This window comes from Amphiura filiformis, chromosome 11 (genome assembly GCF_039555335.1).
Source record: "Amphiura filiformis chromosome 11, Afil_fr2py, whole genome shotgun sequence".
Taxonomy (NCBI): Eukaryota; Metazoa; Echinodermata; class Ophiuroidea; order Amphilepidida; family Amphiuridae; genus Amphiura; species Amphiura filiformis.
The window spans coordinates 27,258,349-27,271,735 of record NC_092638.1 but is presented as its reverse complement, the minus strand read 5'-3'; the positions used below and the strand labels follow the sequence as shown (position 1 = coordinate 27,271,735).

The 13,387-nt window shown below is 35.6% G+C and overlaps 1 protein-coding gene across 1 annotated transcript; it reads right to left on the bottom strand.

Moving 5' to 3' along the window:
* Positions 1–5,705: 5,705 nt before the first annotated feature.
* LOC140164655 (sedoheptulokinase-like) lies at positions 5,706–12,196 on the bottom strand. Its single transcript, XM_072187999.1, has 3 exons — positions 11,506–12,196; positions 8,390–8,568; positions 5,706–7,665 (listed from the first exon to the last, which is right to left on the bottom strand). The coding sequence occupies exons 1-3, from the start codon at positions 12,123–12,125 to the stop codon at positions 7,055–7,057; spliced, it is 1,410 nt and encodes a 469-aa protein (XP_072044100.1). The 5' UTR covers positions 12,126–12,196; the 3' UTR covers positions 5,706–7,054.
* Positions 12,197–13,387: the final 1,191 nt, after the last annotated feature.

Here is a 13,387-nt window from a genome sequence, read left to right as displayed (position 1 = left end):
CCCTCTAATGAATGAGCGATGTCTTCCGAGCTGTAAACAGAGCCTAAAAATGCTACAAGTTCTAGAAAGAGTGCAGTTTAGAGGGCACAAGAAATGAAAAGGTTAGTTGTCATTGCAGCCTGGTCCCATACAAACAGACCCTCTTGTACTCGTGGGCCTCTTCCTTCTAGGATTTAAATGAGTTTTATGTGCTGTACTGTTACCTTTGTGATGAACAACTGGATGACAAGTTTCAACTTCAGCTTCCTCGGATGGTGATACATGAGTTCTGTTAGTGCTCTTGAATTTGATGGTTGAACTTGAGCTTGACTATAAAATCCATGGGATTTCTTACTAGCATGTTGGGTGCCGATGACATGCTTGCAGGCCGGTCCTGCCACATTCACTGCCTCTGGTGTACATCCTGCTACATTCACAATATCAAATACAACAAATAAGTTCATTATCACAAAGACTTTCCAGATTTGTGAACAAACACATTACAGTTTGTATCTTTCCTGGTGATGAATCCGTAACATTTCTTTATGTTGAACCACTTCCATTGGACCCCTCAAAAATTGAATATGCCATATCAAAATGATTGGTACCCATCAATATCCAGTGAGCATGGCCAAGCCTGTCACATCAAAATGCAGCATAACATCCACCTGACTTGTAGATTTAGGTTGTAACACGTTATAAGTTGTAGTCATTTCAAGAAAATCTAATGACGATTTAGGAGAAGAGGGCATTTCACTAGATGACAAAGCTGATGGGCACCAATCATTTTGATACACCCTGTATATCATTGCAATGCAGGTTTGAAAATTGAACATTATTTTATCTAGGGGTGTAAATTAACGGTTATTTGTCTAACCATTTAAACGGACCACAATCCGGTCCAAAATTATGTGAGAGGTTTCTCTTTTATTTTGTTAGCAATAAAAATAACAATTTCAATGAAATTAGGCAAAATAAAGTAATTAAAACATTAACACATTCATGCATTTTAAAAAAACATTAAATATCTAGGTCCAATTTTAGGTGAAATCAATTTCTCCCCTAATTCCCTTTTGGGGTAAGGGCAAGGGTTTTGGGTTAGGTTAAAGGTTATTTGGGCTAGGGTAGGCTTGTATACATGTAGTAAGGTTTGAGGGTGGTTAGACTTTGTGTAAGGGTAGGAAAAACATCGATTTTTCTAAACGGATACTGCATTTAACGGGCAGTTACACATGAAATGTTTAAATCTAGACACCCTTAATTTTATCATTTTCAAATTGACTTTCTGATATCCAGAGTTTGTGTCAGTAGGAAGCTTCAGAGTTATTTTCACAGGTTCTTTCAGTTATTTGATGCACGGCGATGGGATTTGAACATTTTGATGGCGTTTTCCTCTGCTTCCCCAGTACATCCTTCTCTAAATGGCACATCTGCTTTGTTAGGTAATTAGGCCATGAGCAGTTAGCTGAAGGCCTGTCCTTTTTTCAAGGTCAGCATCCCGTGATGGTCTGAACAGGGACCTGCCCTTGACTTCAAGAACCGTTAGGAGGTCATTGAGGTTGTTGCGCTCCAGTATATTGCCTGCTATGAGCGACTCGGCATGAAGAATGTTTATCATGTTTTTCAGATTTTGTGATGTATTCAAGTTGATGCTCTCCTTATTGGAGGCAGTGGCAATAATAGCTAATAATTGCTTGCTCGATGTTGTTCCGTTTCTTGGCCCTCAACATTTCCGATGTTGTTGCTGCAGGTTGCCCAGCAACTTTTCAGAAATTCAACAGAATGAGACCTATTAGCCGCATAGGCCACATTACAAGCTTTTTCTCCTGCTCGACTCCTTTATATAGGTGCTTCCCCAAGAGCAATATACCAGGATCACTTTTGCATATTTTACCAACATCATCGTCTCTAAAACTGTTCAGTATTCCATCAAATCCTGTTGGCAGATCTTTATGTTTATCTGCCAGAAACGACACCTTGAATAAACTGGACGTTGATGGCATCTGGTCCTGTGCCAACTTTGGGCACCTGCCCTTAATTGGGCTTGTGAAACACTGTGCTGGAGAAAATCCTCTGACACCCTTTACACAGGACAGGATGCGTGGATGTTGGCTGGTTACATTGCTGCAGCAGCACATCTCTATTCCTGTTTTTATTTTGCCTCTGAAACTGTTAATATTTGCAAGAATCTGTTATGCTAGTTGGATTCATTACATCATTTCCTTTCTGAAAATGTATATGTTTATACACATGTCATCTTATCATTGCACTTAGAGATACAATAAAAACAATATCTGAATTACTGACTTGATGAAGGTATAGACTATACCAATAACTGTTATACTTTTTATAAATTTCATCAGCAAATTTTCGATTCATTTTAAACTTAGAACTTAATGAAACCTTTACGCAAACACAATAATGTGCACATTAAGCAAATCACCACAACACAATGTATGAATTATATTGTTGTAACCATTTGCAATTTTTTTTGTAGTTTTGAATGAAAAGTTTGAAAGTGTTTCCATTTTATACACCATCGCAGTTTTTACTGATGGCCCATTCCATGTCAACTCAGGGATGTGCACCGCAGTTTCTCTTCAATTTTTTTCTTTTTCTGTGTGGTGGTAGATATTGATGAGAAAGTAAAATCCGAAAATTTGAGCTTCATACTCCATTTCTTTTCCCGTGGCATCAATTTGAAATTTAGAGGTCAGCGTAAAAATGTGTGTGCAACCTTAAAGGCGATGTTTGGAGGTCCATGAATGTATAAAGGGAACCATTTCCAACTTCGAAAAGTATGTATCCTGGGGTACTTATTTGTGTAGAATTCAAATCTGGCATCAGAAAACTTGTAACTCCTTTACTTCAAAAGATATAGGGCCCTCAAAATGCAACTTCGTCCATCCGGGACCAACTTTGGGGGGTCAAAACTCCAAAAGTAAAAATAATTTTATTGTCCAGGCTAGTCAGAGCCCTTTGGTAAGAGACATGTACTCTTAACCAATAGGCCTATTAGAATATTTTTAGCTGAGATATTACCCATGGACAAAACCCCAATTGTACATTTTTGTACATTTTGACCCCCCTGAAAGTTGGTCCAATGTCAGACATTTTGGGCCCTACCATCAAAGTCAAGGTAGTTACAAGTTTTCTGTGCCAGATTGGAATTCTACACACATAAATACTGAAGAATATTGGCTTTGGGACTTGTAATGGCTTTAACATTCAGTATGGACCTGCATTCTCCATAGAGTTGTACATAAGTCATTTATACGCTGACCCCAAAATGTTCAAATTGATGCCACGGCAAAACTTAAATGGAGTATGAAGCTCAAATTTTCGAATTTTACTTTCAAATTTCGATCAATATCTACCACCACACAGAAAAAGAAAAATTGAAGAGGTGCTGCGTGCACATCCCTGGAGTTGACATGGAATGGGTCTGATTACTCCCATCGTTATGTTAATAATTTTTTGATGGTACAACAAACACATTTCTTGCACTTAAAAGAGGGGTAATTTCTTACTTACCACAATGTACTTGTTCCTTTATATTCATTTCATTTCCCTTCATTGTACCCAGTTCATTAAATTTCACATTTTGTTTGTTGGGCAGCATGATATCACTTAAATTGCATTGAATGATTGGATCGCTTCATCACATTGGTTGTTTTTGCTGAGATTTGCCTAGCTGTTCCATCTCGCGCACTGTGGCATGACACAACGGGGACACTTACCGTTGCACTCGCTGAAGGATATCACAAAACATGCCATAAAATAAAGGGTGAAACATGTCAATCAGGGGAATAAAAGGACTGAAAGGCCCTGTATGTACAAACCAATAGGGATCTCTAGAGGGTGTCCCCTTTGATAGACATGAGAAATGTGTAAGTGCAATATATGGAACAACCCCGACTGTTAGAATGTTTAATTTGTATTCCAAGAAGTGGAAACTTATAGGCAATATGGAGCCGAATTCATTTAATCTTTCAATCAACCATCGATGCTTGGTTGATCCTTAATGAAATATCAATTGACTGTTGTTAAGTGGGATAACATTTTTCATATGTAATATATTGACAAATTTTATTCTGCCACTAATTCTAATTAATTAGTAGATAGTTCAAGCATTGAACCAGCATCAATGGTTGATCCCAAGCAAAGATCAAACAAATTTGGCTGCAATAACTTCATCATAGGAGCCAATTAAGCCCTATTTGTCATTGTGAAATTTGTCCTTAAGTTATGTAAAATGCTATATTTGTATTGAGTCAAATGAGGGTCAAAATGTGCATAACAAATTTCTACCCATGTGGATTACTAGTACTTTTATTTTATTGAGTGTTCATTTATGCAAGAAATTTAATTGTTGTGACATCAATAAATGTATGTACTTGGTGTGAACTATATGAAGAGCTTACATGTAGTAAATTCAAAACCCCTTACACCCACTTGCCGAATTTTGAGAACACATATCAAAAAATCATCAAAAAAATCATTGATATAAGGGAGTTTTTAACAAAAGCAGTTTTTGGTGGGATGCTTGGGTAGGATGAGCATCCCACCAAAAACTGCCTTTGTTGCAAACCCCCATATATCAGTGATTTTTTGATGATTTTTTGATGTGTTCTCAAAATTTGGCAAGTGGATGTAAGGGGTTTTGAAACTAAGCTCTTCATATATAGCCACAATCTTGGAAAATCTTGTAACAGAATAGTTGGCACACTTTAAAGAATAGTTGGCACACTTGAACTAAATAAAAGAAATATGTGCTCTATCAGAATTGGAGAGGTGAGTAAAGCATGTGAAGCACAGACTCCCCCCTGTCGAATTGGTGGAGGGGGGAAGCTACTCACCAAAAGATATCCGAAGTGTACCAACATGTTCTTTAATTGTAGCTGCATCTGATGTCATCTATCAAACTCAGAAATGATTTGTTTACAATTTGTCATGGTGATTGAAATTTCTGAGCCCAGTAGTATAAAACAGTGTGCCTTATGGTTAATTTTGCACAAGTGTCAAATTGTCCAGAATAGTTGCTGTTGCCATTTTCTGTGATTCCTTTCTCCGATGAATTTAAGGCACCAGATGATTCAACCTCCATTTTATAGGCTACTAACCAATCATCACAGTCTGGGATAGGGAGTTGATGACTTGATCATCATGTAGACACAAACTAGTATATATCTCTGGCTCTGATTATAACTTATGTACCGTAATGTATTCTCATAAAGGAGAATGGTCTGATCAACAACCTCATCCCCAAAATGGTGGAATGTCTTTGGTACAAGTGGAGAGACCATAATATTTCGCATTACTGTAAAAATTGGGATGAAAGATAGTAACAAAAAATGTTTAAAAAAAGATGTTGCAAGCCAAAATGAGTCTGTGAATTGGAACCTAGCTGCATGCAATTGAGGATGAAAATTAATCCTCAAAATGGGGAAATAAAGGGGTAACATGATTTATAATTGTATGTAAATGGAATACAACAGGGTTCAATGGATTATTACATGTACAATGGAAAGTAATGGAATAAATAAATATATTTTTAAAACTTAATGAAAATGTAATGTATTCAGATTGTTGATATTGTGAATGAATGATTTGTTTTCACATTATGGTCAACCTAACAAATAAAGAAGAGATATGTGACATGATCAAGAGGAATGAATGAGTCACATGTCGACCCTGGTCGAAAATGAGTTTTAAAAACATTTCTAAAGAGGACATTTAGAGCTTTCAGAAACCGAAAACCCCATGTTGATACGACTTTTCAATTACGAAGTTATGCCAATTTATCAATCGCTGAAAACAAAATAAAACAAAAGAATTTTAACACTTTCTTTGGCAATATCTCAAAATCAATATTAGCAACATCCGACTCATTTCCCTTGATCGTGTCACATATGGGCCGCAAACAAGAAACGTTTTCATTACATTTTCAAATTGGTGCACAAATTACGGTTGCCAGAAAATGTTTCAGTGTTGGGTTATAACTGTTATAAAACATTTTATGAATATTGTTAAAACATTTTAAAATATTGCCTAAAAACGTTTGCAACTTAATTAACCTCATACTGTAAAAGTCAATATTTTCGCGAGAAGATATTTTTTTATAAGCGATTTTGAAGATTTTGTCCATTGCACAAGAATTAAATTTCGCGGTTTTGATATTGATACAATAGAAACCTAATGCAAAAGGTTATTTTCACGATTTTTTTATTTTCGCGATTTTATGTCCACTCGCGAAATTCGCGAAAATAAAAACCTTGCGAACATTTCTACTTTTACAGTATTTGGCCATTTTAGCTTACAAAGTGAAAACAATTGTGCTCTTAACACAAATTTATTGCCCTTTATTTTACCGTTTTAGCATTAATATAGCAAAATTGTGCGAAAATCATGCCGCACTTCGACAGAATTCAAGTTTCCAGGTCTTAAAATTTATCGCGATATGATCAGGGTCTTAGCTAGAAATTGTGGGTTGCCCGTCATTTGAATAAAATTGCCTGTCCTAATTTGACCTTTAAAACATTTACCAGACGTCTATAGCCCATTGGGGGTTCAAAGAGTTCAAATTATGTGCTGATATGGCCTTGTTCTACAAATTGGGTCTACTTAAAAGTCAATTAGCTTCTCAAAACATACAATTTATAATATAGCATCTGTCAAAGGCTTTAATTTTGCCCGTCCCAGGAGCAAACTGGCTGTCTGAAATGACGGCCAGACGGGTGGCTAGCTAAGACCCTGGATATGATCGATATTGCGATGAATTTTGCCGCGACATCGCGACATGGAAAACCTTGGTAATTTCCACCCTTTTTAATATTGTTTAGCAAGTTCACCACCAGTTCAGTTCAGTTCAGTTCTTGATTTACTGTACAGTGGAAAACTTTTGCCAGGTTTTTATGTTTAATTTGAGATGAGCAAATTTGAAAAGCTGTGATAATATTTTTGACCCATATAGGCTTCAATACATGTATGTAGTTGATTAAAAGTGGGAATTAAGGAAACCGCATTACTTTTTTAGAATAATACTGCAAAACTATCCCTTTATACTGTATTCAAATCAAGTGGATTCATTGTTCTCATGGTATAAAATCATGCCTAATGCTGCCCCAACTGCTGCATTGCCTCCTTCCTTATACACCACAGACAAGCCAAAAATGCGCTCCAATTCCTCTTGCAAGATTTTATTGCGCACGAGGGCGCTCCCACATCCAACAATCCTTGTCACTCCATCTTCAACAAGTGATTCTCTTGGAAGCATGTTGTGCAGATTTGTTATAACACCACAACACATGGCCCGCATTACATGTCCCAAAGATACATTATTTGTCATGATATTACTAACGCTGGCCCGTAGATCTGGTTGGTGGCGCTCTCCTAAAAGCGTTGGGTTGATTACCAAGTCTGTTTTACCAACTTGCATGGCAGCTGATATAGCTTTATCATACATAGAGTCTTTGGTGACATGGCATCCTAAAGCAGACATCCATTCGTGAAGCATATCAATGAATGCTGCAATCGCATTACCGCCATTCAGAGCTGCTGCAACTTTGAGGTATCGGCCTTCAAAGAAGGGGAAGTACTCTACAGATGAAGCTGCTTTGCTGGTTGGGGGTGCAAATCCCTTTGGTGCTCTAGTGACAACCTGTGCTGATGTTCCAATGTTTATAACTGCATGGGGAAAAAAGAAGAATATTGGATATTTGGAAGTAAAAAATGAGTTTATCAATATTAATAAAAAAAATAATTTTAAGGAGGATATTACCATTACTGCATTTGGGCCAATCCATGTCCATTATGCTGATTTGATCCAAGGATTTTACATGCCAGATTTGCCCTAGGGGACCACTTGTATTTCAACCAGGGTGTCTCAAATTTGGTTTGGGTGGGGATATGTGGCTGGGACTTCAAAAAACTAACAAATTTTAAACCAAATTTGACGAAAAACAGACCGAAAACAATGCAAATTTTTCTAAAAACAATGAAAAATTTACATTTTTTTGAGAAAATTGTGATTAAACACACTTTCTATCAATAAACCATATGGCTAAAAATTAAGCACCCGAGTCTAAACTAAATGGCTGAAAATGCACCCTGACTCTGAAGCACATCTGCATACCCTCGTTTCCACGAAGAATTTACTTACTATTTAAGTCATTTTTTGTAATTTTGAGAACATGCATTTAAACATTTATTCACCAATCTTTGCACAAGAACAAATGATAATGATACAAATGAAAGGGAATAACCCGAAATAATTAGAGTGATTACGTAAATGATACATGCTTGATCCACATTTTTTTCTTTGTTCTCAAAATTACAAAAATGATGTGCGCAATTAGTGTTGCAAGCTGACGATATCCTCTGCATGCAGCCAAAAGCTCCAAACACATACCTGCATCTGTAGGGTTCTCAAGTGAAGGTAACACCGAGCATGGCAGGTCTCCCATAGCTGCACTCACTTGAGTCCTCACTGGAACCAATCCTAACCAAGATGTCTCTAGATGTCCTGCAATGCATCCTGGGTATTTGACCTCAGGTAGAAGGTGAGTTGGAAAACCTGCTGATAACAGTCTGAAAATATACAGAAGCTAAGATTTAATTTTAGTGGTAAAATTAGGCAGATATTTATTTGACCTAGTGCCGCCTCCCATAAAAAGTCCACTTCACCATGCAAATTTAATCAATGTATTGTACATGCATTTAACCCATTTTGTATTAAACTTATTTAGTGCACCAAACTTTAATTGGAGCTTCATTTTGAAAAATTGGGATGTGTACAATATCCCCTTCGGAAACCCTGCACCACGCTCACTAGCACAACATCAACACATTTTTTTCCTTCAAAAATCCACTATCCCCTGAAAGAGGCCTAACTAATAACAGGCCCGACTTGTTGAGCTGCAAGCAATAGTTCCTACAATGTAAACATTAATTTGGTTTAATTCAAGTAATACTGCTACTGATTGGCCTGCTGTTTTAAAGAAGTGTGTACCACTTGGTTAGTAATAAGCCCATTCACAATTTTGGAAATCTCGGACTGCGCATGCGCTAAATTCTTTGCTTGGAAGATAAACATTGAAGACTCGCTACAGTATTTCAATGCGGGTGAACTTAGCACTTTGTAAGAAACACTTCCTACATGTGTTTTTCATATGTGACCATCCAGCACAACTGAGCCCTGAAGTCGCCAATCATCATTTTTGAGATATTCAACCAAAATATTCTGCTTGAAATTAGCTTTAAAATGATGTAAATAAATCAATAAAACAGTCAATAAATCCTTTGTTTCCTATTGTTTATTGTTAAGTTCCATGGAGCATATCTCAATAGTGGCACTGGCGACATCCGGGCTCAGTTGTGGTGGATGGTCACATATTATGGATCTTGATGTCTTCTGAACACTTCTGATCAATATGTAGCTGATTAAAAGTGGGAATTAAGGAAACCACAAAACTTTTTTACAATAGTACAATAGAGACCGGCGACATCCGGGCTCAGTTGTGGTGGATGGTCACATATTATGGATCTTGATGTCTTCTGAACACTTGCTTAACACAAGGAAAGTAGGCCTATTGATGAGCTAGTTAGAAACTGCTAGATTGAAAACAGGAAAGTAATTTTGGAATCCCTTTCAGGCGCGGTTCATCACACGCATTGTCAAAGGAGGAGGTTCGGTTGTCATCTTGCAAAATGACCCGGATGTTGATGCACAGTTCATGCGCAGTCTGAGATTTCCGAAATTGCTAAAGGGCTTATTTATATAGTGTAACCTTGTCGGATTTGATTACAATTATTGCAGTATCAATTTAAGACTAGCATCCCAGCAAACACAAAACGTTTTATACAGGTTATATTTTGGGTTTTTGGTTTTGGTAAAAACGTTTTAATAACATTAAAATGTCGGGTTATATAAAGGTCATGAAAACGTTATATATAAAACGTTTTGTATGAAAACACACTGCAAAAATATTTGTAAAATGTTTTAAAAATGTTATTGAAAAATAATTTTTGCAAACATGTTTTGCCAAATATGTTGTCAACACTTAAATAACATTAAGTTCAAATATTTACAGTAAGTTTTCATAAAATGTTTTTGAATGATATGAAAATGTTTTATACCATTTACCTTTATATAACCCGACATTTAAACGTTTTCTGGCAACTTTTGCTAGCCTTTTGCGAATGATGTCGAAAACGTTTTGTGTTTGCTGGGATTATAGGTCAGATTTTGGTGGCCTCATGAATGCAAAATGTTTGAAAATGGTGTATGTATATCGCGTAACCATTTGAACTCTTCACTTCACTTTTTGCTGCTTATTTTTACAAACTCCTTATAATTTCATTCAATAAATACACGTGCAGTACTGAATCCATTACCATATAATTTCTAACATCTAAAAGAGATGTTGATCAAAATTGACGGTAGTGAATGACAATAATAACTTTGCACCATTTATTTTGAGGTTATTGTGTGAAATACCGAGGCCCAAAACAAAAACCGACAATTTCACATAATGACCGGGCATAATGACCTCAAAATAGATGGTGCAAAGTTATTATTGTCATTCACTACCGTTGTATCTAATATTTTGAAGAAATCAAAATGTCATTTTATGTTTTTTTATGTCATAAAACGCTGTTAAATATAACCAGTTTTAATTATTTGTGTACAACCTACCAGGAAAAATCAACCAGGCAAATTTAACATTCGCACCGACAACAAGAGCTACCAATCACATAAGTGCGACGGCATCGCGTAGGTGTGTGCATTGCCATAACGCTTAGCTTATAGTTATACACGCACATGCGCGCAGAACTCATTGTAGCATGTCAGGAGTCATTGCGAGTTATTAATGACCTCGCAATTAGTGCGCGGTCAGGCAATCAATTTCAGACGGTGGTGGCTGAGATTATTCATGTGGCAACAGCCAATAGCGTAAACAAAACAGACAATATGATGGCAACACTGCCTGGACGTTGGACGCCCTGTGCAGAGGTGCGTTTTTAGCTCTATTGGCCCCATTACAGAAAAAAAAATGCACAAAATATATTTCCAGTGCAATGTATACATTTTCACATGAAAATAAATATTTTTGGATTCTAAATGAATGTGAAGAAAAAAAATATTATTACAGCCGGGAGTGGGAATCGATCTCGGGACCCTCTGCGTGGGAGGCAGAGTCCTTACCGCTAGGCCACGCAATCATTGATACACGATGTGGGAAATTTTAGTATATCATAAACATATCACACGTTATTCATACAAAACATTAAAAAAACAGTACTTACACATGTACAATGAGGTTCACTGTCGAACCTCAACAGATTTAGACTGATAAAATACATGTAGTGCTTACACTTTTGGAATTATTTGAGACATTTTCGTGTTTACGTGTAAAACCAATGACGACGTCACAATTTAGTCAATCTTGACCGGCCCCCCTGATCAATTTCTTTTGATTGGATTGTAGGCTTCGCGTATATTAATGAGGTTATGAATATGAATACCTTTCCAAATTCCACTCATTTTTCCTGGTATCAAAGTAACCCCAGCTAGCTGCTGTTTGCACTGACATCACTGGATGATCCAAATCACACAAAGCCGACACCACAAAATCCATAACAGTACCAGCTCTGTCGAAGCTCTCCACATACTCGGGACAATGTTTTTGTAACCAGAACATCGATGCACACCCATGACCTGTAGCGATGCGAAGATGAGATTCAGGCACTGGTAGGGAAGTGAGAAATTCTTGTGTACATCTCGAGTCTTGCCAAGTATACAACCTGCTGTATTTAGCTTCAATTAGTTCAATTTCTCCTCTCCCATTTTTCATCCAAGGTTTTTCTTTCCATAACATACAACCGTGCATTTGGCCTGACACACCAATCAATGACACTTTCTTCAGATTTTCATGATCTAGATTCTGTACACACTTTTCTGCTGCTTTCATTATCTTTACCACGTCTTGTTCGCTGCCTAGTGGGCCAATATCACTGGTAACATCTGCATTGGTATCTTGACTACATGCATGTAAAACTTCGTAGGTTTCTGGGTGCAAAATGACTGCTTTAACGGATGTAGTGCCCAGATCTAAGCCTAATACTAAGTTCATTCTAGAATCCATTATGCCAATTACGTAATGATTTATTTAGTTGCGCTTATAAATCAACATTTTAGCTACAAAATGAGGAAAAAGAAAGGTAATTTCTTCGCTTCAAGTTTTCCAACTGCGGGAATTTCCTTTTCTGTTGCAGAAAGCCCGTCGCCTTTTAAGAAATTTGAATAGAAACATTAGGAATGTTTAGACTAAATTAAATCATTTATCAGAAGGAATAGTACCATTAAATAAGAATTTACAAAGAAAATTGATACCTTACTTGATTTACCAATGGGTATTTTTTTATATCAAGTTTTTTGTTAGTTTTCTGACAAATATCTTGAAATTCTTAAAAGCCTATTTTAAAAACACCGAACAGCTGATTTCGGGTTAAAGGTAATCGCTGATTTCCAACCGCCGGACCGACTTCATGAATAATTAATCTGATGACGTACTTAACCGGTTTTCGAGTATCATTATCCTGTGTCCACAGATTATCAAACACATAGTGGGGATGTGGTGGTGTTTCAATATTGCAATCACATGCCGCGACTCTTTTGTATTGCATGTCTAAATCTACGATTATTAATAAATAAATAAATAAATTTATTTATTTATTTATTAATCAATTAATTAATTTAATAATGTATTTAATAATTTATTAATTAATTAATTTATTTATTTATTTATTATTTTATTTATTTATTTATTAATTTATTATGTTATTAATTTGTTTATTATTTTATTAATGTATTAAGTTATTAATTAATTAATGTATTTATTTATTTTATTTATAGGGCCTAGGCCTATACTTATGGTACTTTATATATATCTACATTTTGTATTTATTTGTTTGTTCGTGTATTTATTTATTTATTTATTTATTTATTTATTTATTTTTCTAAGTTATACATTTATTTATTTACTTTTGTTTAATCACCTATCACATCTCGAATTATATGAATCAAGCAATCATGCAAGCGAGCAATCAAGCAAGTAATTTATTTATTTATTTATTTATTTATTTATTTATTTATTTATTTATTTATCAATTAATTAATTTAATAATTTAATTATTAATTTATTAATTTATTGATTAATTAATTAATTTATTTATTAATTTATAAATTTATAAATTTATAAATTTATTAATTTATTATTTAATTTATAGTTCCTAGGCCTATACTTATGGTACTTTATATGTATCTAAGTTATACATTTATTTATTTACTTTTGTTTAATCACCTATCACATCTCGAACTATATGAATCAAGCAAGCATGCAAGCGA